At 48.7% G+C, this 23,999-nt stretch overlaps 1 protein-coding gene across 3 annotated transcripts in view; it reads right to left on the bottom strand.

The window, feature by feature from the left end:
* LOC138521884 (E3 ubiquitin-protein ligase TRIM39-like) overlaps nucleotides 1–23,999 on the bottom strand; it is a 167,729-nt gene that overhangs the window by 57,428 nt on the left and 86,302 nt on the right. For 2 of the 3 annotated variants that reach the window (XM_069635046.1, XM_069635047.1), the window contains 3 exons: nucleotides 16,428–16,540; nucleotides 5,647–5,667; nucleotides 5,523–5,549 (listed from right to left, as the gene is read on the bottom strand). In XM_069635046.1, coding sequence (XP_069491147.1) covers nucleotides 5,523–5,549; nucleotides 5,647–5,667; nucleotides 16,428–16,540 — 161 coding nt within the window. The remainder of the gene's footprint in view (nucleotides 1–5,522; nucleotides 5,550–5,646; nucleotides 5,668–16,427; nucleotides 16,541–23,999) is intronic. The other variant, XM_069635048.1, reaches the window with a different exon arrangement.

The raw sequence follows: 23,999 nt of genomic DNA, 5'->3' as shown, positions 1-23,999 counted from the left end.
CTTGGGATGGATCGGCACATGGAAGTAAGCATCCTTGAGGTCGAGTGACACCAACCAGTCCTGAAGCTGAAGGGCCTGGAGGACTTGAGAGAGAGAGTAACCATCTTGAACTTGTCCTTCCTGAGGAGTTTGTTCAAACCGCGCAAGTCCATGATGGGTCTCAATCCCCCGTCTTTCTTGGAAATCAAAAAATAAGGGGAATACCATCCCTTGTTCCTCTCCGCTACAGGCACCAGTTCTATGGCGCCTTTCTCCAGCAGGGCTTGAATTTCCTGTGCAAGGAGCGGATCCGGACTCTGCAAAGAGAGGTTCCCCGGTGGATTGTCGCGAGGCCTGTGCCGAAAGGGAAGACAGTAGCCGTGGGTTATGATCTCCAGAACCCACACATCTGAAGTAATGGCTTGCCACTCTACAAGATGCTGCGCCAGCCTTCCCCCAACCGGCGAACCATGGGACATGGCCTCATGACTGAGTGGGAGCGGCTGCGGCGTTACCTGAGGGCAAAGAGGCAACTGCCCGAGCGGCCTTGGCACCACGGGTACCCTGTCGTCCACCTCTGGTACCCCTGCGTTGGCCACTTTGACTGCCAGCTCCTCTCGCTTTACTGAAGGACGAGTAATAGCGAAAGGAACCACCCCTCCACTTCTGTCCCCTAGGACGAAAAGGCGGAGGTTGGCGAACTGCAGCGCCCAACGACTTCGCTGCAGCTTTTGAGGTCTGCAACCTCTCAAGGCTCTCGTCAGCCTTGCTGCCAAAAAGGTGTTCACCGTCAAAGGGCATGTTGAGGAGCCGGGACTGCACATCAGGAGCAAACCCCGACTTCCGCAACCACGCAAACCTGCGCATCACGGTGCTCGCCGCCATGGACCTACTGACGCATTCAGCTAAGTCCAAACCCGACTGAACGGACTCACACATGGCATCCTTACCATCCTGGACCATAGCAAGGAAACCATCCCGTTCGTCCCCTTCAGGAATATGTTCAGCCGCTAACGCAACATAGTTCCACAGAGTGTGAAACGAGACAAGGCACAAATGGAGTTGGCCGCCTGAAGCGCCATACCACCAGAAGAAAACACTTTCTTCGCCCAGCCATCAAAACGTTTGTCGTCCCTATCAGGAGGGATGGTAGGGTACGACGCCTGCTTTGCCGGGGCCGTGGCCGCCTGCACCACCAAACTCTCCGGAGTGGGGTGCCTGGTCAAGTAGCAGGGGTCGCTACTGGCTGGACGGTATTTTCACGACAAGGATCTGCCCACTGCCGGGAGACTCTCCGGAGCAGTCCAAGCCGCTGCCACCCTTCTCTGCAAAGCCATATGGAACGGCAGTACCGGGTCAGTTGGGGGACCAACATCAAGGATGTCCGTCAGATCATCCTGCACAAACTCCTGCACAAACTCCCCTGGGGGAGCAGACCATCCCAAGTACTCAGAAACCCTAGCCATAAGGCGCTGGTACGAGGAATCGGCATGAGAGCCAGGCTCAGGCCTACAAAACTCCACCTCCGGAGAGGTGTCCAGTCCACTGGCATCATGCAGTGACTGTCTCAAATCATCAAACTGACTATGGCCCGAGACAATTTCATCTGGAACCTGACTAGGAACCAGGCCATCAGAATCCTCATCCACCTCTGAAATATAGTCCAGGTGGCGAAAAGAAGGCACCCGAGAGTGCTTGCTCTTAACCAGAGCCTTCCTAGGGGGTTCACCCGTGCCACGGGGCACCTCCGACACGAAAGGCGTCGATGGCGTCGAGCGAATCGGCGCCAGCGTCAAGAGAACCGGCATCGGCGCCGAGAGGATCGGCGTCGACGTCGAGGAAATCGGCGTCGACGTCAGATGCAGCGCCTCCAGCATCGGTGGCGTCGACACAGCCCTCGAGGCTGGAGCCCCGAGCGTGTCCCTCGACGACCTGAGCGTCGACGGCTTCGACGACTTCCTCGGAGCCGGAGCCTCGAGAAAGCCTGTCGACGCCCTCGACGCCTCAGACATCAATGTCTTCCTCGAAGACCTCACAGGTGCACACGGTCTCGAACGCGTCGAGGACCGGGACCTGGAAAGGGTACGTCGAGAACGAGTCTCCTTGTCCGAACGGGACCTCTCCCGTGACTCGTGCCGACCACTCCTGCGAGCGGCGTCTCTCGACCTCTCATGACCGACTCCACTCGGGGGCGCGGACGGCTTAGTACCCTGCGACTCAAGAATCGCCAGCATTTTCTTCCCGAAGGAAGCCCATTCCTCCGGCGTCGCACAGCTGGTGGGGTAAGCGACGTGCCGGGCAGAGTCCTCCGAAGAGGACCTGGAAGACGAACGGTGTCGGCGCTTCCGAGAATGCCTCGAAGAGGCTGAGGAGTGGCGAGACCGACTCCTAGAAGGAGACCCACGAGACCTCTGACGATGACGCGGTGAGTCACCCCTCGAATCCTCCGTCGAAAGCCCCGCAGACTTCGACTTCCGGGGCTTGGACACCCGACCTACCAACAACTTCTTCTTACGTTCGCGTAAGGCTTTGGACGTGAGCGACTGGCAGTCGATACAGTCATCCGTGTCGTGGGCCTCCCCGAGGCACCAGAGGCAGGCATCGTGCGAGCCCGTCACCGACATCTTGGACCCACACTCCCCGCACTTCTTGAAGCCCGGACGCGGGGTCGAAGACGAAGTAGAAGACATCTTCACACGAAGGATTTTTCACAAAACGAACAGGTTCGAAGAACCGAGAAGAACAGAACTCCAAAGAGTCGAGGCGTTTAACCGAGAAACACGAAGCAACACGTTCGCGGAAAAAACGGAACTGAGGCTGCGGCCGTCATGCGTCCTACTTATCACATCGGATGACGTCGGACGTCGGAGGAGGTCCTCGACGACGGCGCATCGACGTCATCGACGCAGGACGCAGAAAAAAAGTTTCTGAAGCAGCACAGCTGTGGCGATTACATGTCATAGATATGGAATACGTCGGAGGACCCAATCCCCTCGAATAGGCTGATTTTAGTGGCAATGCAGCCTGAGCAACAAGCCTGGCTTGATTAATTCCAGCTCAAGAGTTGCTACCCTTGTGATCAATGACCAGGTCTCATATGACACTCTACCATTAGAAGGAAATAAGACCAAAGACTCTGCTTAACATCCTACTAAAAAACAAAACTACATCAAAAGGCTTCCAGCTGCTGAGTCCAATACTCTTTCTACTAGAGGTGCCTCCAGAAATAAAGACAACATCGGCAGGAACTCCTGTTCACCCTAAAAGCACTGGTTCATTTATACAGACTACAGAGACTATTAAGTGCCAAACATTACCGGAAGATTCCCACATTCTGGAAGTTTTGGGAAACCCTTTTCCAGAGGACAATAATGGGATAACATCTAACGCTCCTCTGCGGTGCCTACAAATGGAGGACATCGTGATTGTTGACCTCCTAGAAGACTCGTACTATGCTAGCGCGATAGTTTATTTTCACAATCCCGCTGGACTAGATTGTGTCACGTCACATGATGCTAATTTGGGAAAATTAGGTTATGACTGTTCTATTGTTAAAGCTCCATCTAGAAAGTTTGGGCTGCATCTAGTTAGGGGGGTACTGAAATCTAGTAGACTTGTTTGTTTGCTTTCAACTAGACCCCTCTACATCCAATCTATGGGAGTCAACCTTAATCGATCAAAACTATCTCCCAGCTCACAACGCGATGCTATTTCTGTTGCCACGGACGCTCTTGGGTTAAGCCATGATGAATCTAGATAGGGGGGTACTGAAATCTAGTAGACCTGTTCCTTTGCTTTCAACTAGACCCCTCTACATCCAACCTATGGGAGTCAACCTTAATCGATCAAAACTATCTCCCAGCTCACAAGGCAACGCTATTACTGTCGCCATTGATGCTCTTGGGTTAAGACATGTTGGTGTTCACTCTCCCTTAGAAGAGAAAGAAGGGTTGGCTGCTACCAGCTGACAGTGGTTACCTTCAATTCTACAACCACAAAATCCTTGTAGATCCTAGCCACACTTTTACCATTTTGTCCTGGAACACCCGAGGCTTCTCCCACTTCACTGAACTGGATGGTTTATTAGAGAACATCCCCAATTTCTGTGTAGTGGCATTACAGGAAACCTGGCTCCAGGCTAACTTGGAAATCGGTGGCTGCCTTTCCATTCAAACTATGGCGACAAGGGGACGCAAGGGCGACCAAAAGGAGGACTGATCATTAGTGTTGATAACACTTACCAAATCACCAAGATCAGCACTTCAGGCGACTAAGTGCTTGCTGCTATTATTAATTGGGCTCCGAAGTGTGGCCATACAACTTCTCTATTAATCATCAACATATATGATTTACTCCCGAGGCTTTATCATGCTAAACGGTCTTTGCCCAGGGGTAACGCCGGAGTAATATACCAGAGTGACTGACAATAGTGCATCGACTATCGAGTAGGTCTTAGTAAACATCAACATGAAAGGTCTTAACAAGAACAGAAAGTCACCACTTTCCCCTCCTCTCCTATATAAATTACACTGAGCCGGTTCATGATAGTGACCCTATTAGCAACATAACTATAAACCAACAGTGAGTTGGAATTCAGGTAATATCGATAAGGCCGTTTGCTTCATCAGCGATCTCGAATTAGATTCACAAGTCACTTGCAGTGCAGAGGCCTTAATCAACCGCAGCATCGCTTTCCTGCAAGTTGCATTGCAGACATCGGCCTGATTCAGAGGTGCATGTTAAAAAGGAAAAGTGCTGTGTCTCTAGGCCTGATTCAGAGGTGCATGTTAAAATGGAAAAGTGCTGTGTCCGAGAGTGGCGGCAATATATCAAGTCTGCCACTCCTGCAAAGCCGGGATTTACAGCCTAGCCTTGCCAACCACCTCATGTGTAAGGGGCTGGCAAGGACAGTATTCAGAAGTTTAGAGCACACTTTCTGCACCAGCCTGAAGAGGCGTTAATTAACAGCACCCTGGAGGTGTCATTAGTTATGAAAAGAGGCGGCATTCCTTACAAAGTGTTAGCTTTTCCATAAAACATTCTGACTGTCTGAAATAAGTTTTCTTTTCAAGCTGCCAGTGCCACATTTTCTGCGTTACAGAAAGTGCTGCCGAGACTCTTCAAGCATGCCGACAGTATCTGTATTGTAGAAATATGTCTTTTCTTTTTGCATTTTGACCAGAGGTGCTCTGCACACAGTAACCCGGCAGCGCTCCATCTGCACATATCTTACATGTTTTTTCTTGGATGCTGCACAACATCTCTCCTCCACTCTTCCCATCACCCTCAGAATGGGAGGATTTGGAGGAGGGAATGTCGTGTTACTACGTGGCATTTAGCACAGGCTCAGAATCAGTCCCAAGTGCCGCTGCAGAGGACTCATGCCGTCTCACCTACTGGTGACTCTCTGTGACTCATGTTCCTTTCCTATGACCGAGTGTCACTGCAGGGGACTCAAGCTGCCTCACCTCACGATGACCCCTGAGATCCAGGAGGCCCCATGGAGAGTTGGGGTTTGGAATTTGTAAATCACAAGTACTCACGTTCAAAGGATTTCATGTATCGCCAATCTGAAAGCAAGAAGAACATTTAGGGTTCGTGAACTCAGACAAACCAGCGAGGCATTGAAGTATGTTAAATATATTTATTACCATTAATGAAACGTACCCATTTCTGCAGGAAATGTTTCTGTAGTAAAAGAAAAACAAGTGATGTATTAGATCCCAAACTTTTTTACTGTAAAACATAACCCAGCAGTCCCTGCCCTTCCCCCAATGCCTCCGCTCCAGCTCCCACCACTGCACCCCACTCCCTGCCCTTCCCCTAATGGCTCCCCTCCAGCTCCCACCACTGCACCCCCACTCCCTGCCCTTCCCCTAATGCCTCCCCTCCAGCTCTCACCACTACACCCACCCACTCCCTGCCCTTCCCCGATGCCTTCCCTCCATCTCCCACCACTGCACCCCCACCACCATGGGTGTCAATTGTCATGTTTTGGCTTTTCCTCCCTGGCACCCCATAGAGGAGGTCACACACCCACAGATCTCACTTTTTCGAGCTTAACATTCTCAGCACACAGTAAAGGACCAGGGAAAAGGGCATTAAGATCAGAGATAATGTAGCCTCTTTATTGGATCAGGCGTATCATGCCACTAAATCTGATAAAAGGACCTCCTATTTTGAACCCAATACTGGCTCAGTGTCCTTGCAAGCAATACTTCGGGAGGGGGGGGGGTTTAAATGTGACCCCCGAGGTATTGCATTACCCCCTACCTGTGCATCTCTCAAATCCGAACGATTGCAATTGACTGCATTGGAAGAGTAAATTCATGCATTGGAACAAACATACCCTATTACCCCAACACCACAAGCCCTAAAGGCGTTAATGCTAAGTTTCAGGCTCTTATTATCTGAGCCGGTCCAAGTCCAGAAGTCTGGGGAAGCCGATATGCTTGAGACAATGTTGGCCAGACTGTTGTGTCACGAGTACAGTCAGACCTGTATTCAAACTATTCAGAGGCCAAGGGGTCCCTGATGCAGCACTCTCAGGATATAAATAATGTGTTTATTTGCCTTTTGGGGTTCTCTCTACTCTACTCTAATCAGGAAACATGGTCTACTGAGGTGGTAAAGATAAGATATTCAGAATCAGCCCTATGGATAGATTCTGAGAGGCCACCCTATTCTGGTGACCAGGACGACGCTAATGTCTAGCCAAACTCTATCAAGGTAATGTGACTGGGCAGTAAGGCTTAGACTTGGGAGAGTGTGGGGTGGTGATGGGTTTAATTAAGCACACACAGAGCACTCTAATAACTCAAGTTAGGCAGAATGTATACAAATGCACTCATATGTATTAGGGCTTGAACCAACTCTTATCAATGAAAATCACAGGGAAGCAAAACTACTAACTGTACACTATCAACATATGTACATGCGTCATTACGACCTCCAACACATGGTATAGGGCGACAACAGCCCTTGCAGCCACGACTGCAGAACCGCTCAGTTTCCACTGCAGGAAGGGGAGGGTCCAAGCCACACACATTCTACCGGATCGGTCTTTTCACCACAATACTTCTGACCAAAATAAAAACTCTTTATTTTCACAACAAATTTTTCTTAATGGAAAAAAGCCTTTGGCATGTCTACTTTTAATATCAACAACCTTTTGGTTTATTTTTTCTGCATTATAATTTATTTTAAAGTTGTATTCCTCCCTTCTCTAAAGTAAAATGGTAAAAGACTGGTTAGCCTTTTATTGTCCCCTTCTAACTTCTCCCCCTCCCCTTCTTTAATGATGATTTGTGTCAGTCCTTCCATTTATCCTTTTTTAGGAGTTATTTTGACTAACTAAATTCAATATTTATGATTTAATTTTCCAATTAATCTTTTTTCACACCACTACATATTTTGCTAGATTTGATGAGTTTTATGTACAAGTCAACGAGTGCATTATCAGTGAAATGTATATGCATTTAGTTTTTTCGACCCCACAAAAAACATGGTTTTTGCTTCTCGGGAACACCACCAATCAAATACTCATCCAATCAAACGCTCATCCAATCATGACTCATCCAATCAAACACTCATCCAATCATGGGTAGCTGGCATGGACCTCGAAGAATTAATGCCGAAGCTATCCCCAAGTGACAAAAATGGCCAGACGGCTTGGTAGCTACTAGCAGGACTGCACACAATCAAATCTTTCTGGCCAGCCTCGGGTTTCAGGGTTGCAGTATTCCCCAGTTCCAGGCCACCTGGAAGTGGAAACCTACTCTGCTCTGGCCTTCCCCCTCAACCCTCGCACCACACGAATCATCGGCATCAAACAGTTTGACCGCATTTCCCCCAACCTTTCTAACGGCCCAAATAATCTTTAAAGTAGCTAGCCAAGGAACTGGTCAAATTAGGAAGCCAAAGCAATTCCAGATGCCACACCGTTGCAAGACTGGAAATAAATAAATGCCCAAAAGCAATAAAACAGGAAGAGAAAGATCTCCCATTATGCGCCAGCACTGTGGCACATGATCCTAACCCACATCCACACAGCACCATTATGCCTGCAATTTACGAAAAAACCGAAGACTTTGCTGTATAAGGAATTTCTCTAAACACTCGGTGCACCAGGTAATAGCATTCAGGGTATGCGGCTCTCGACACCAAATAGCCAGCCTCACCTGGACTCATCCATTGTGACGCTCTCCATTGGTTGCTATCTACCTGTGCGCTATGCAAGTACCACTCTCATAAGCTTATGAGAGTGGTAGATCCACTGTCATAAGCTCATAGAGCCAGCACTCTTCTGTAAACGTGCCTGGCCAGGAACCCTACCCACCTGCTCAGCCTACTACACAAGCTACAAGGGTAGCCCCAATTGATTCAGGGTTTTGACTCAGTCCGACTACTACCTGCTGAATCTCAGACCTTTACTGCCCTTACTCAGTGCTCCTCCCATACTTAAAATGCTCATTCTAATGTATCTACTGCCCTTGTTAAAAACATGTCCATCGAATAAATCCATTACTCCCCTAGCACATCTCGCCTATACCATCCCTAATGGTAGCACTACTCAACTCACTACCCACCCAAAAATTCCAAACTATTCTATACAATTAGCCAAACCAAATATGGAGCCCTTACCTCCACTTACACTAAACTCTTACCCATGCAACACGCATGATAGAAATAATAGACTCCGCTCAAGGCTTCAAAAATAATTTGAACCTTTAACCAGAACCCTTACCTGCCCCAATAAAAGGTGAATCCCCAACTAGAAGCCTCTAATCCCACAAAAGTAGATCTTAGAAAGACACATTCTGCATATAACTCCTTCAACCATACTACACCGAAGACCCAAAAGCCTAAAGCCCTACCAGCCTTAACACTTACCAACGCTGCCTTAAAGGTGCACTGCTAAATGCTAGGTCTCTGGTAGCTCATGCCTCCGAGATAGGGGACATCATCCAATCTGAAAACCGTGACATTTTGGCAATTACTGAATCTTGGCTACATGCGGCGGCAGGCCAAGCTCTCTCCTTAGCTATACCTAATGGTTACACTATCCTTAGAGCCGATAGAAATGACTCACGAGGAGGAGGCATTGCCCTCATTACCAAAGCGGATCTACCTATCAGATTAATAACTCTGACCGAATCAAATCATGTGAACTCCTTACAGCCAAACTTACTATTAATAAAACCCAAACTCTCACGATTCACCTGGTGTACAGAACCCCAGCCCATATTAGTACCTTTGAGGAAGACATTTCTAACATTGTGTCTAATAACCTTAAAAATACCTCTCAGGTACTAATACTAGGATATATGAATCTAGGCCTCAATGACCCCAAGGACTCACAGGCAGCCAGTGTGACAAATACCTTAACTGAACTAGGATTCACTCAAAGAGTGCTTGACCCCACCCATATCAAAGGCCGTACTCTAGATTGGGTGGCAGACCACAATGGCAAGACTACAATATCCTCCATATCTCCCCAGATCTGGACTGACCACTACATGATCTCCTTCTCCCTAGGTACGGAAAGACCTATTGCTATGCCTGCTCTTCCCCCTCCCACTCTAACTAGAAGTAAAAAGAATATTACAGTTGACAACCTGCTCCCTCTGATTCTCCCTACACTCAATGCTCTCCCAGATCATATGGATCTGGATGTCCTAGTTAAAGAATTTAATCAAATTATGTCCGCCTCCCTAGACTCCATAGCACCTTTAAAAACAAAACAAAGTAAACCCAAGGCACACTTGAATTCTTGGTACACTCCACACCTGAAAACTCTGCGGAAAAATAAAAGGCAATGCGAGGTAACCTGGAGACTACTTCCATCTGAGGAAAATAAAACTAACCTCCATACTATATCGGCTCTCTATAAAAAGGAAATACTCCAAGCAAAGCGTGAAGTTTACAATTCTAGAATAGCCCAGGCTAAGTCAAGCACGAAGGAACTCTTTGCTATACTTAAAGAGCTTGAAACCCCAATCCTCACACCGGATAATTGTACAAAAGATAAACCTTGGTGCTCGGATATACAGCACGCACTAGTCAATAAAGTGATGACTTTACGAAAATTGCCAAGAAAAAAAGAGTCATTAATCAGGACATCTCCCCCCACGGCTGATACCACACCTAACAGCCTTGACCACCCCCCTCGTTTCAAGTTCTCCAAAGTTACTACACTTGATACAGAAAAAATTATCTTATCACTCAAACCCTCCAGTTGTAAGGGAGATCATTGCCCGGCACAACTCATAAAGGATGCCGCTAGAGGCTTGGCCCCGTTCATCACTAAACTGATCAACGCTTCATTTGTTACTGGTAAAATTCCAGCTAACCTCAAGGAATCGTGGGTGCTCCCACTTCTAAAAAAACAGACATTGGACCCAAATATCCCTACTAACTACCGACCCATCACCACTGTGCCATTCCTGCTGAAAATATTAGATAAAATGGCTTACTCACAAATTCAAAAACATTTGGAATCTAATACCTTATTAGTCTCACTGCAGTCTGGATTCCGGCCACAGCATGGAACCGAAACAGCTTTACTAGACTTAAAGGCACAGATTGACGAACTCAGAGATAAGGGGACTCCCGTCCTCCTTCTCCTATTGGATCTTTCCGCGGCATTTGACTTAGTCTACCATGGAGTCCTTTGCAGTCACCTTGACACTGCCGCCCATTTTTCAGCGGAAGCTATAGTCTGGTTACAATCCTTTCTTAGTAACCGGACTATGAGAGTCTTCTCAACAACTGCAGCCGCTGACCCAATCCCTTTCACTTGTGGAGTGCCTCAGGGATCATGCGTCTCACCTACTCTCTACAATATCTTCACCAAGCCCCTTTTTGATGATCTGGATCATCTGGGTGTCACCTACACTAACTATGCAGATGACACCCAGATCCTCTTACCTCTTTCTGGTGATTACGACAAGGATTTGGCTTTGGTGAACAGGATATATCTCGTCATCCAGGCATGGATGGCTACCCACGGTCTATGCCTCAATGACGACAAGACTGAGATCATCATCCTGGGCACTACTGCATCCCTCAATAAATTAAGTTCCAACTACTCCACCTTCAATATTGATAACAATATTGGTAAACTAGGGTGCTTTTCTCCCCTCGCAGGATTCTCAAACTTAGGTGGCCCTGACCTACTACGCATTACTGTTTGCTCTGCATTGTGGTAAACTAGGGTGCTTTTCTCCCCTCGCAGGATTCTCAAACTTAGGTGGCCCTGACCTACTACGCATTACTGTTTGCTCTGCATTGTGTTAAACTAGGGTGCTTTTCTCCCCTCGCAGGATTCTCAAACTTAGGTGGCCCTGACCTACTACGCATTACTGTTTGCTCTGCATTGTGTTAAACTAGGGTGCTTTTCTCCCCTCGCAGGATTCTCAAACTTAGGTGGCCCTGACCTACTACGCATTACTGTTTGCTCTGCATTGTGGTAAACTAGTGCCCTCCACTCACTTCCTGTCTGCATACTCGTGTCGTCCGCCTCCCCTCCTACTCCATGGTGCTCTCTATCTCGCCTATCTACTCTAACTGCTTCTCTATTGACTATCCTGCTCTCCTCACTAAATCCGGTAGGAAAAAGTTTAAAAAGGACATCCTGGTCTCCAACCCAGGCCTCCCTATCGCTGACACCTACACGAGCGCCTGCTCCAAGGAAACTCTCACTGACATTCTCTTTTTCGTGCCTTCACCTGACCTATGGACCCTTCACATGGTCGCTGTGCTCTCTCCTTTCTCCTCCTCTCCCATTAATGGTGGCACCCGTTGGGATGTCCTCTTGGCCCCTTTCCACTCCTCTAAGGCCATCATTAATGTCTATGCTAACGGGACCGTCTTGGTCCAAGGCCCTCAGGCCAACCTTCACCTCTTTGATAGACGCTTCCCACGCCTCATCAACTTCCTCTCCGCTCCCGCTGTCCCCCCTCCTCTGTCCTCGGCTACCTTGCCTCTCCCCTCCCTCCCTGCCCCTTCTCTTGCTCCCTCTTCAACTCCTTCTCTAACACCTCCGCAGGGCGTACCTCTGATCTGTACCCCTCCCCGGAAGTTTTTCAAGGGTGGCAACCTTCTCCACATTGCCACTCTAAATTCTCGCTCTGCCATCAAGCACTCCTCTGATATCTGTCGCCTTCTTGAGGAACTGGACCTCGACGTCCTCGGTCTCACTGAGACATGGTTCACTGCCAGCTCTGCCACCAGCTTCGACACACTCCTACCTGACGGCTACAAGATCCTCTCCGTGCCCAGGCCCAACCGTTCAGGGGGTGGTGTTGCCCTTATCTTCCCTGAGTGGATTCCTGCCACTGTCACTCCTACGCAGACCTACTCCTCTTTTGAATGTCTTGTCTGCCGACTCTCTCTCTCTCCTAGCCATTCCCTTACCGTGGCTACTATCTATCGGCCACCTGGTCAAATTTCCTCCTTCCTCTCTGAGTGGGCTGACCTCTCCTCCTCACTCCTGTCCTCAACCACCCAACTCCTCTTTCTCGGTGACTTCAACATCCACCTCGATGCCTCCTGTCCCCCCACTGGTCTCTTTCGCGAACTCTGCAACTCTCTCTCACTCTCTATTCTCCCGTCTGGGCCTACTCACTCTGCAGGGCACACTCTTGATGCTCTGATCTCTTCTGACCTTCCCCTCTCCCTCCCTCTCTCCACTCCTCTCTCCTGGAGCGATCACTTTCTCCTATCCTCCCACCTCTCCCTCCCTACCCCACAGGCAAAGCCACCCTCTTCACTGCCACCCACCTTCTCGGTCATCCGACCCATGAAGCGCGTGTCAGTTGAGGCTTTCGCTGCTACCTTCTCGCCCCCTCCTCCCCCCTCGGCTGACTCCCACCCTGACACAGCCCTCTCCATGCTCTATTCCTCTATATCTGATACTCTCGATATCCTTCCCCCCGTCATGAGAATCCGCCTGAAGCCCAAAGCCAAATGTAACTCCTGGTATGACTCGGATCTCGTCACCCTAAAACGCAAGTGCAGGGTGGCAGAGAGGAAATGGCGTGCTTCATGTTCATCCTCTGACAAACTGGCCTGCCGCCTGCTCCAAAGGCAATACCGGCTCTCCGTTCTCACCAAGAAGAGAGCCCTTATCCAAGCCCGCATCTCTGAGGCATCTAACAACTCGGCTGAACTCTTTAAAATCTGCAAGGAGCTGGCCAACCCTGCTGCAGTCTCTACCTCTCCTGTCCCCTCCCAGGCCCTCTGCACTGCACTGGCCTCGCACTTCATCTCAAAAACTCAGGACATCCTGTCCTCGCTCTCCTCCTCTCTCCTCCCTCCCTCTCTTCCCGGCTCTTCCTCTTGCTCTCTTGCAGCCGCCCCTCCGCCCTCCTTCTCTGCTTTTCCACCTTTTTCTGCTGATGAGGTTTCCAGACAAGTCCGATCTATGAAAGCCTTGTCTAAACAGGTTCACCCCTGTTCCTCCAAAACCATCAAGGACCACATCGACTCCCTGGCTCCTGCCCTGGCTGACTTTTGCAACCACTCATTCGCCTCTGGAGTCTTCCCATCCCCCCTCAAGCACTCCCTTGTGCACCCCCTCCTCAAGAAACCCTCTTCCGACCCCTCCTGCCCGGCCAACTATCGCCCAATCTCCATTACTCCCTTCCTGGGCAAGCTCCTGGAGAAACTGGCCATCTCCCAGCTTAACCTCCATGCTGAATCTGTTGGTAATCTTCATGACCATCAATCCGGCTTCAGAGCGGCCAGAAGCACGGAAACTGCTCTCCTGAACATCCGTGAGGACCTGCTCCTGAACCTCGATTCCAACACTCCCTGTGTTCTCATTCTGCTCGATCTCTCCTCTGCCTTTGACACTGTCAACCATGCCATCCTGCTCAACCGTCTCTGTGATAACCTGGGTATCACTGGTCAGGCTCTGGCATGGCTGACCTCTTTCCTTTCCGGTCGACCCTCCCAGGTCCAAATGGGCTCCTTCCTCTCTGACATCTTTTTCTCCACCTGTGGTGTCCCCCAGGGATCCAACCTCTCTCCCTGGCTTTTCAACCAGTATCTGGCACTCCTTGCCCACCGCATCGCCGCTCTCTGCCCCTACTTCCAGTGCTATGCGGACGATACCCAGCTCATTTTCAGGCTACCCTCGGCCTCCTCCTCTCCTTCCCTCATCTCCGACTGTCTGTCTGCTATCCAGGAATGGTGTGCCGCCAATGACCTCTGCCTTAACGCCAGTAAGACTGAGATTCTACTCATCGGCACACCCACTCCCTCCTTCCCTGCAGCTCTCTGGCCGGCCTCCCTTGGCCCCCTTCCTGCCCCTACCTGCAAGGCTAAAAACCTCGGGGTCATCTTCGACTCCACACTCTCCTTCTCTCCTCATATATCTGACGTCTCTAAGAAGTCACACTACCAGCTGCACCTCCTCACAGGTATTCTTCCCTTCCTCTCCTTCCCCCAGAAGCTCACTGTCTCCCGAGCCCTGGTTCTCTCAAGGCTGGACTACTGTAACAGCCTTGAATCTGCCTGCCTCCACTCTCCGCCCTCTGCAACTTATCCAGAACAGAACTGCGAGACTTGTCCTTGGCCTCAAGCCCAGGGACCGTATCTCTCCAGGACTGAAATCTCTTCACTGGCTCCCAGTGGCTGCGAGGATTAAGTTCAAAACCCTCTGCATTGTCCACAAGGCCTTCTGGGGCCTGGGGCCTAAATACCTTCAACTCTCTCTTCCTAAATATCTTCCTTCACGAGCCCTTCGCTCATCCGTCTCCAACTCCCTCATGGTCAGCCGCTTCTCGAAGCAACGAGCTGGGGGTAGATCTCTCTCCGCAGCAGGGGCCTCCCTCTGGAACAGCCTTCCTGCCTCCCTGAAACTTGAGGAGAACCATCTCCGGTTCCGGAAGCACCTCAAAACCTTCCTCTTCGCTTCTGCCTTCTCTCTCCCTCTCCCCTGCTAAACCTGCTTAACTCCCCACTGAATTCTGCACTAAACCTGCATCTGGGCCACTCTCAGCGACCTCGGTCCAGGGCCCAGCCACTCTCCACTTGCACTGCCTCCCTGGCTCCCCCTGCACTGTGGGACTGTCACTGTATCCCTACAGCCCCCTTCCCAGCACTTGCTCTGCACTTACCTCGCACTTGCCACCAGCTGGCCCTTTTTATTTATTATTTATTATTTTTTTACGCTACTTACCTTGTACTGCACTTTCCCCCCCCACCTCCTCCCCCTGCACTTTCTCCTTTTCCCCTTACCTCTGCACTTGCGCGATCTGAATGACACCTGGCCTAGTAGGATTGTTTGTCTGTCTTCCCCTTGTTTCCCTCCCTCCCTGCCTCATCGTGCCTTGAAACACTTGTGTATAGGCGCGTTACAAATACCATATCATATCATATCAATATTATCTCTGTGGCCAGGGAGGTAAAGACTTTAGGATTTTTCCTAGACTCGACCTTATCTCTCAACAAGCAAGTTAACGCGGTGGCCTCGTCCACAGCCTACACGTGCAAATTGATTAGAGCCAGCAAACCTTTTCTATCCAATAGCAGGTGCATCACCTTGGCCCGAGCTCTTATTTGATCAAAATTGGATTATTGCAATGCGTTATTCATAGGTGCTAATAAACAAATCATTAAAAAAATCCAGACCCTGCAAAAAAATGCTCTTAGAGCCGCATTAGGTATTGCCAAGCGAGAACACATCTCCACGACCCGAAGAGCATATAACTGGCTCTCCACGCATGACAAAATTAAGCTGAAAGTTGCGACCCTAACCCACAAATGTTTAAATAATGCTGCACCTGTCGGAAAGATTCAACAAGATGGCTTCAACTAGGACCACTAGACTATCCAATACCAACTACCTGGCAGTTCCTAGATTTAAGTTATCTAGAATCGGGGGCTGTAGCTACATTGTGGAACTCACTACCACCGACACTAAGAGTCAACCAGTTCTTCCACAATTTCCGCAAGAATACTATTAAATGGCTTAAAGACTCAGACCTATAGTTGCTACTTGCCACTGTATTACACCTTGACTGCCAATACTGACTGTAAATACTTGTAAATACCTGCCTTCAAACTGTACAGTTTTTCTCCTCATGTTACTAAGGCTACTATGATTTATTTGTATGTTTTCCGTACATTGCATCTCCCTATGTCACTCTCACTTGCGTACCACATTCATCTTTTGTGTTTAACTGGTTATTTCTGTACGTTTTCTGTGTAACTAAGCTTTGAATTATCTTATGCTCTGCGCCCTGCTACCTGTGAGTCTGTTGCGCAATACAAATAAAACAAATAAAACAATACAATACAATATACAAGAATACCGACATATTGGTTTTTCATTGAGCTGTGCATATTTACATGTATTTCAATTAAATAAGTGCGTTGAGATGGTTGGAAAGCCTTCCCGATCAGCATCACCTCTTGGGTGGGCCTGGACTCATATCTACCTTTTAATTCCGTGAGCTTCTCCTGCAGGTGGGCATGTCGCGTGGTGCTCTGCAGCGTTGTCTCCATTCCAGGGGCATCTTCCTGGGGCTTCAGAGCCTTCACTTCACTGCACCTGAGAATTATAGAAAGATGCTGTATATAACCCTCGGCCTCCAGTGACAAGTGAGAGTAAGGGGGTCTAAACGGTGAGATAAGGGGGAGAAAAAAGAGGCCCCATCCCTAAAGATGGGAAAGGAAGGCTCTGAATCAACAGGCGCGGAAGGGAGGGGAGGCACATCCCCTATAAAACAGAGGGGTAGACAGCACCACATGTGTGATAAATGAGAAACAAGAGACCGGCAGGGGAGTGAGGAAGGGCAAAGGAGCCACTACTGGGAGGCACATTCTGAATGAGCTACCCCCGGAGAGCAGAGTGTGGGCTGGGGAATCTCTACATTCTGACTGGGAGACCCCTGGGGAGGAGAGGGTGGGCTGGGGAATCTCTACACTCTGAATGAGAGACCCCTGGGGAGGAGAAGGTGGGCTCAGGAATCTTGACATTCTGATACATTTTGAATGAGAGACCCCTGGGGGGCAGAGGGTGGGTTTGGAAATCTCTACATTCTGACTGGGAGACCCCCGGGGAGGAGAGGGTGGGCTGGGGAATCTCTACACTCTGAATGAGAGACCCCTGGGGAGGAGAGGGTGGGCTCAGGGATATCCACATTCTGATACATTTTGAATGAGAGACCCCAAGGGAGGAGAGGGTGGGCTCGGGAATCTCTATATTCTGATATATTTTGAATGAGAAAACCCTGGGGAGGACAGGGTGGGCTCGGACTCTCTACATTCTGCCGGCCTGGCAACAAATTGTGACTATTTTCAATGGTGACGCGCGTAGCATTTGGGCCATTTTAGGTGAAGCAAAGGGATGCATTAAACAATCTATGATTAACCCCATTAATGAGCATGAGTGGGTGGCGTTCCAGGCTCAGCGTAATTCCTTCCCCCAGGGGCCATTGCCTTCTCAGATAGAGTTTAAACAGTCTGGTTTGGTATTTAAGATTACCGAGGAGGACATATATATATGAAAATTATGAGTTTACAATCTTCTCGGGCTCCTGGACCCAATGGCTTGGATAATCTGGTCCTGCGGCATAATCCTCATTTTTGGTGCACCATACTTGAAATATTATTTGATGAGGTCCTAGCTGAAGGCACAATTCCGATCTCATGGCAAACTGCAATTCTTGTTCCAATACTAAAAAAAGTCTCTCCCCTGGACCCTGGTAACTACCGACTACTGTCTATGGTGTACTCTACTCGGAAGCTTTTTGCTTCATTCCGTCTTAAGGAATTACAAAAGTGGGTAGAACATGGTAGTATTTTGGATAGATACCAGTGTGGATTCCTTGATTAAGCAAGCACAAGGCCCAAATAATCCCCCTTTATATGCTATTTTTATCGACTTTAAAGCAGCTTTTGATACAGTCAGGAGGGATTTGCTCTGGCGCAAATTAGATTTATTAGGCTGCCCATCGGGGATACTCTATTATCTAGTTACTACATAGTAACAACACAGTGTGTCTGAGACTGCATAGTGGTGGTGCTATGACCAGGCCCGTTATTCAAATCTGCGTGGTTAAGCCCGGTGTTGTGTCACGGCTCCTCTATTCTATAATCTCTATGTCTCAGGCCTTCCCCTGTTTTTGTCCCAGACAAGATGCTGTCCCCCTAAAATAGATGACACGCATTGTACAGTCCTGGATATTCGCTGGCTGGAATAAGACAACTGTATCTACAGTGTCTTGTTCCGGCTGTCATTTACGGCCTGGAGAGTCTGGTAGATATTGATTTAAAGTGGCTCCAGCTGATTGAGGGTAGATTTTGGAGGAAATTACTGAGTTTGCCTAAGTGTGTCCTCATGGCTATACTGAGGCTCCAGCTGGTATTGATTCACTCAAATCTTTGGTCCTGAAGAAGAGATCTATCATGTACATAAAAATTATGAATGGACCATCTAATCCTCTCCTACAAAGTCTAGGTAATTTAGAGCAGAAATTGAAAATGAAATCCAGCTTTAGAACGAGTATGAACTCTTTATTTAAAGATATAGGTTGGATCCCCAAATGGGGAGAAGAATATTTCAATCTCCGGCGTTGCTTCGAAAGACGCCTACACTTGTGGGACTGGAATGAAAATGTTGTACATTTGAGCTTGTTAAAAAGCTATACCTTTGTGCCTGATATGTTCTTCTATTACGTATTAATAAGATTCCGGTGTAGAGTGTTTTGGGCCCTTCACTTGCTCTGCCGGAAGATGAGTGTTTATGTCGTGTGTGCCTTGATAAGGCACACACTGAGTCAGCTACACATGTTTTGACAGAATGTGTAAAATTGGGTCCAGTATACATGTAACACTTGAGTAAATTCGTATAACAACTTTACACCATTAAGGATTTGTCATTCTGGAAGAAATGCTTAAATACCTATATTAGGGGTTTGCATATTGCCTTGTATAGTACATGGAAGGTGGTGGAAATACATTTAATTACGGTACATGAAGAAGGAAATGAAAATGCTCTTTAACGTATCTGCGCCCCAGGTAAATGGGGCACATAAGGTGATGAGGATATGGTGACCCTGATTATTTCAATATTTCAATATCTCAATATATGCTGCTAAATTGCTGAGTTCCTTATCAGTTTTTCGTTTATTATGATATATATATATATATGATATGGTATGATATGATACAACAGTATTGTTGTACTGTTTAAATTGTTTAAACTTGGTAACCTGCTTTTATGTATTTTAACACACTATTGATACATCTTATTTATTAGATATGCATGGTGGCAACTATGAATTTGACACTGATTGTGATTAATTGCTGATTGTTGATCGTCTGATACAGCAGCTTTCTAACTATTTAACTACAGATGTCAATAAGTATATGTGTAAGTGCATGTAATCTCTGGTTTTACTCTGTGTATTGCTTTTTTGTGTATTATTTATTGTATATATATATTGATTGCTCCTGAGGGAAGATGGAGAACTGGAAGAGGATGAACTTGAAGATGACGGAGGCGAGGAGGCAGCCCAAGAGGCTTCTGCTCCTGAGGGAAGATGGGGAACTGGAAGAGGGTGAACTTGAAGATGACGGAGGTGAGGAGGCAGCCCAAGAGGCTTCTGCTCCTGAGGGAAGATGGGGAACTGGAAGAGGGTGAACTTGAAGATGACGGAGGCGAGGAGGCAGCCCAAGAGGCTTCTGCTCCTGAGGGAAGATGGGGAACTGGAAGAGGGTGAACTTGAAGATGACGGAGGCGAGGAGGCAGCCCAAGAGGCTTCTGCTCCTGAGGGAAGATGGGGAACTGGAAGAGGGTGAACTTGAAGATGACGGAGGCGAGGAGGCAGCCCAAGAGGCTTCTGCTCCTGAGGGAAGATGGGGAACTGGAAGAGGGTGAACTTGGAGATGACGGAGATGAGGAGGCAGCCCAAGAGGCTTCTGCTCCTGAGGGAAGATGGGGAACTGGAAGAGGGTGAACTTGAAGATGACGGAGGCGAGGAGGCAGCCCAAGAGGCTTCTGCTCCTGAGGGAAGATGGGGAACTGGAAGAGGGTGAACTTGAAGATGACGGAGGTGAGGAGGCAGCCCAAGAGGCTTCTGCTCCTGAGGGAAGATGGGGAACTGGAAGAGGGTGAACTTGAAGATGACGGAGGCGAGGAGGCAGCCCAAGAGGCTTCTGCTCCTGAGGGAAGATGGGGAACTGGAAGAGGGTGAACTTGAAGATGACGGAGGCGAGGAGGCAGCCCAAGAGGCTTCTGCTCCTGAGGGAAGATGGGGAACTGGAAGAGGGTGAACTTGGAGATGACGGAGATGAGGAGGCAGCCCAAGAGGCTTCTGCTCCTGAGGGAAGATGGGGAACTGGAAGAGGGTGAACTTGAAGATGACGGAGGCGAGGAGGCAGCCCAAGAGGCTTCTGCTCCTGAGGGAAGATGGGGAACTGGAAGAGGGTGAACTTGAAGATGACGGAGGTGAGGAGGCAGCCCAAGAGGCTTCTGCTCCTGAGGGAAGATGGGGAACTGGAAGAGGGTGAACTTGAAGATGACGGAGGCGAGGAGGCAGCCCAAGAGGCTTCTGAAGAATCAGAGAAGAGTGAAAAGCAGCCAAGTAATTCAGATGAGGAGAAAGCGCACCGGAGAATGAAGTGAAAAAGGCGGAAGGAGTGCGAAAAGGAAGAGGAGATCCAAGAAGAAACGGAAATCGAAACACAAGGCATGGGTTTGGGAGTGGGTGAAAGGGATTCAAGATGCTTTGTTTTGGTTTGCCTTGGTGGAGCTTACTCTTCTCTTAACAGATCTTGTTGTGGAAGATTAGAATAGGTGTCTATGCAAAGACAGCAGATTAAAGCCATCCTTAATTTATGAGGTGAACCATTAACCTTGCGTCCTGGCCCCTGCGAGGTGAGTGACCCCCTTCTCGCACTGTGCCCTCCCTGCTTCACCTTTTTATTTCTGCTGTTTGCATCCTCCTTCTGCCTTTCCTTTTTCTACGGCCTCTGCCGTACCTGGCCCTCATATGCGACCTCTGCCCTGCCCTTTTCCCCTCTTTTTCTGTTATTTTCTGCTGTTTGCATCCGTCGTCTGCCTTTCCTTTTTCTACGGCCTCTGCCGTACCTGGCTCCATATGCAACCTCTGCCCTGCCCTTTTCCCCCTCTTTTTCTGTTATTTTCTGCTGTCTGCAACCTTCGTCTGCCTTTCCTTTTTTCTATGGTGTCTGCTGTACCTGGCTCTCATATGCGACCTCTCCCTTGCCCTGTTTCCCTCTTTTTCTGTTATTTTCTGCTGTTTGCATCCTTTGTCTGCCTTACCGTTTTTTACAGCCTCTGCCGTGCTTGGCTTCATATACAACCTCTCCTCTGCCCTTTTCCCTCTTCTTTCTGTTCTTTTCTGCTGTTTGCATCCTTCGTTTGCCTTTCCTTTTACTACGGCCTCTGCCGTATCTGGCTCTCATATGCAACCTCTCCCTTGCTCTCTTTCCCGCCCCGACCCGGATAACCTACAGCTGATTGGCCTTTCCTTCAGAGGAAGGCAAAACCACCTTCTGGGTCCAGGACTGCTCCACTCCATCTTGCGTCCTGGCCCCTGCGAGGTGAGTGTCCCTCTTCCCGCACTGTGTACTCCCTGCTTCCCCTTTTTTTCTGCTGTTTGCATCCTTCTTCTGCCTTTCCTCCATTTCTCACTTTTTCCCCTGTTTTCTCACTACGATCCTCGGCGACCCCCCTCCTCCATCTTGTCTCCATCTCTGTCTTTAATACCTCTCTTTTTGCTCTTTACACCATTTCCCCCTGTTTTCTCACTCTGCTTCTTCTTCTACTCGCCTCGCGCTCCTCTGTCCTCCCTGATAGGCCAGTTTTAACTGCCTTCTGCCCTTATGAAGGCAGCGACACATAGTGCGACCCCCACCATTCGCATTGGTTGAATTGTAACTCTGCCCTCCCTCGCTTGCAAAGCAGCCAGCTTGCTGGTTCTTCCTTTCTCCGGCCTCCCTTCCCCTGCCACTGCTCTCTCGATTGGCCAGGGAAAGCCATTTCTGACCTCCACTCAGGGCAGCCTTGCCCAGGCAGCCCTCGGCTAAGGGCCCCAAGGCAAAGGGCAGCTCCTACAGAAGCAGCTCCAGATGCTGTCAGCCGGTGTCAGCAGGGGAAGCAGGAAGCAGGCAGCCGTCAACCAGCAGCGACAGACAAAGTAGGTGTGGAGACAGGGGCACAGCAATCACTGCGCCCCTCTAAACTGTCCCACCTCTCTCCTACCTTATCTTCCCCACCACCCATTAACTTGAAGCCTTCATGATGTACCACTCTCTTTTTAGCAACTGTTAACCCCATATATATCCACTAAGCTGTAAACTGTATTGCCTAGCCATCTCTCACATCTAGATGAACTGTACCCTGACTGTGCTAGCCACTCCTGAAAGAACTGTGAGCATTAGCTTGCATTACACTTAGATAGAATTGTGAATACTAGCTTGCGTCACATTTAGATAGAATTGTGAATATTATCTTGCGTCACATTTAGATAGAATTGTGAATATTGTGTCAAGTCTAGACAGGATTGTGAATATTAGCCAGTGCCATATTTAGATGGAATTGTGAATATTAGCTTGCGACACATTTAGATAGAATTGTGAATATTAGCCTGCGTCACATCTAGACAGGATTGTGAATATTAGCCTGTACCACTTTTAAGATACAACTGTGAATATTAGCTTGCGTAACATCTAGACAGGATTTGTGAATATTAGCCTGTGCCACATTTAGATAGAAATGTGGAGATATTCATGCGCCACATCTAGAAAGAATTTGGAAATTAGCATGCATCACATCTAGGTAGCGATGCCACTAACCAACCCACTAAAAATCTCACCCTTCGGCGTACACCTCTCAAACTCTAACCAAACACAACCACACCTCTAAGGCACACCAAACCGTATAAATGTCACTACACCGCAACAACAAAACAAATAAAAAAATAGTCCATAGGTGCCCCTCTGCGAGAATGAACACGGCCCATTGACCTGTTCTTTGGGAAGGTGCCCACCCGAGAGTCCGCAGCCACACTTTAGCTCACTGTACCTTTCACAGATGGGAAATATCCATTTGCATATCAGCCTTTGTCCCGCCCACATGGGCAGTCCAGCACCGAAATGCTATGGCAATTCCTTTCTGAACAAGAGTACCCACAGCAACCCCATACACGTGTTTCAGCCTTGTTGGGCCTCATCAGTGAGGTGGAGTTGTGCCTCTCTGAGCACAGTGAGCAAGGGGTCCACGTCTGGATGACCCTAGGAAACTTAGGGTGATTAAACCTAAGTCCCTTAAATAATCAAAAAATAGTCCATAGGCGCCCCTCTGCGAGAACAAACACGGCCCATTGACCTGTTCTTTGGGAAGGTGCCCACTCGAGAGTCCGCAGCCACACTTTAGCTCACTGTACCTTTCACAGATGGGAAATATGCCTTTGCATATCAGTCTTTGTTCCGCCCACATGGGGAGTCCAGCATCAAAATGCTATGGCAATTCCTTTCTGAACAAGAGTACCAACAGCAACCCCATACACGTGTTTCAGCCTTGTTGGGCCTCATCAGTGAGGTGGAGCTGTGCCTCTCTGAGCACAGTGAGCAAGGGGTCCACGTCTGGATGACCCTAGGAAACTTAGGGTGACTAAACCTAAGTCCCTTAAATAATCAAATCACACATAGCCTTGCACAACAGAACACGACGGCTACCAACCAAAAACCACACCTGAGCTCACCGAACGGTGTTAACCGAACTGAAGCTGCCAACAGCACATCACTGCTCTCTTGCACTTTTCCCGCTCGGTCCTACTAACTCACCCCACCCCCTTTCCTTTTCATATCCGCTAGAGCGCCAGGGGACCACTCCGGTGGTGATAGTGCGCGGTACAATTGTCCTTTAACATTAACATTAACATGTGTAAAGTTTTAAATTAAAACTATAACACATTAAATTAATAGAATAAAGATACATTTTGAATGAGAGACCTGCAGGGAGGACAGGGGAGGCTCGG

Source organism: Ambystoma mexicanum, chromosome 13 (assembly GCF_040938575.1).
Source record: "Ambystoma mexicanum isolate Mex_15411 chromosome 13, UKY_AmexF1_1, whole genome shotgun sequence".
Classification (NCBI taxonomy): Eukaryota; Metazoa; Chordata; class Amphibia; order Caudata; family Ambystomatidae; genus Ambystoma; species Ambystoma mexicanum.
This window is presented reverse-complemented; position numbering and strand designations above follow the sequence as displayed.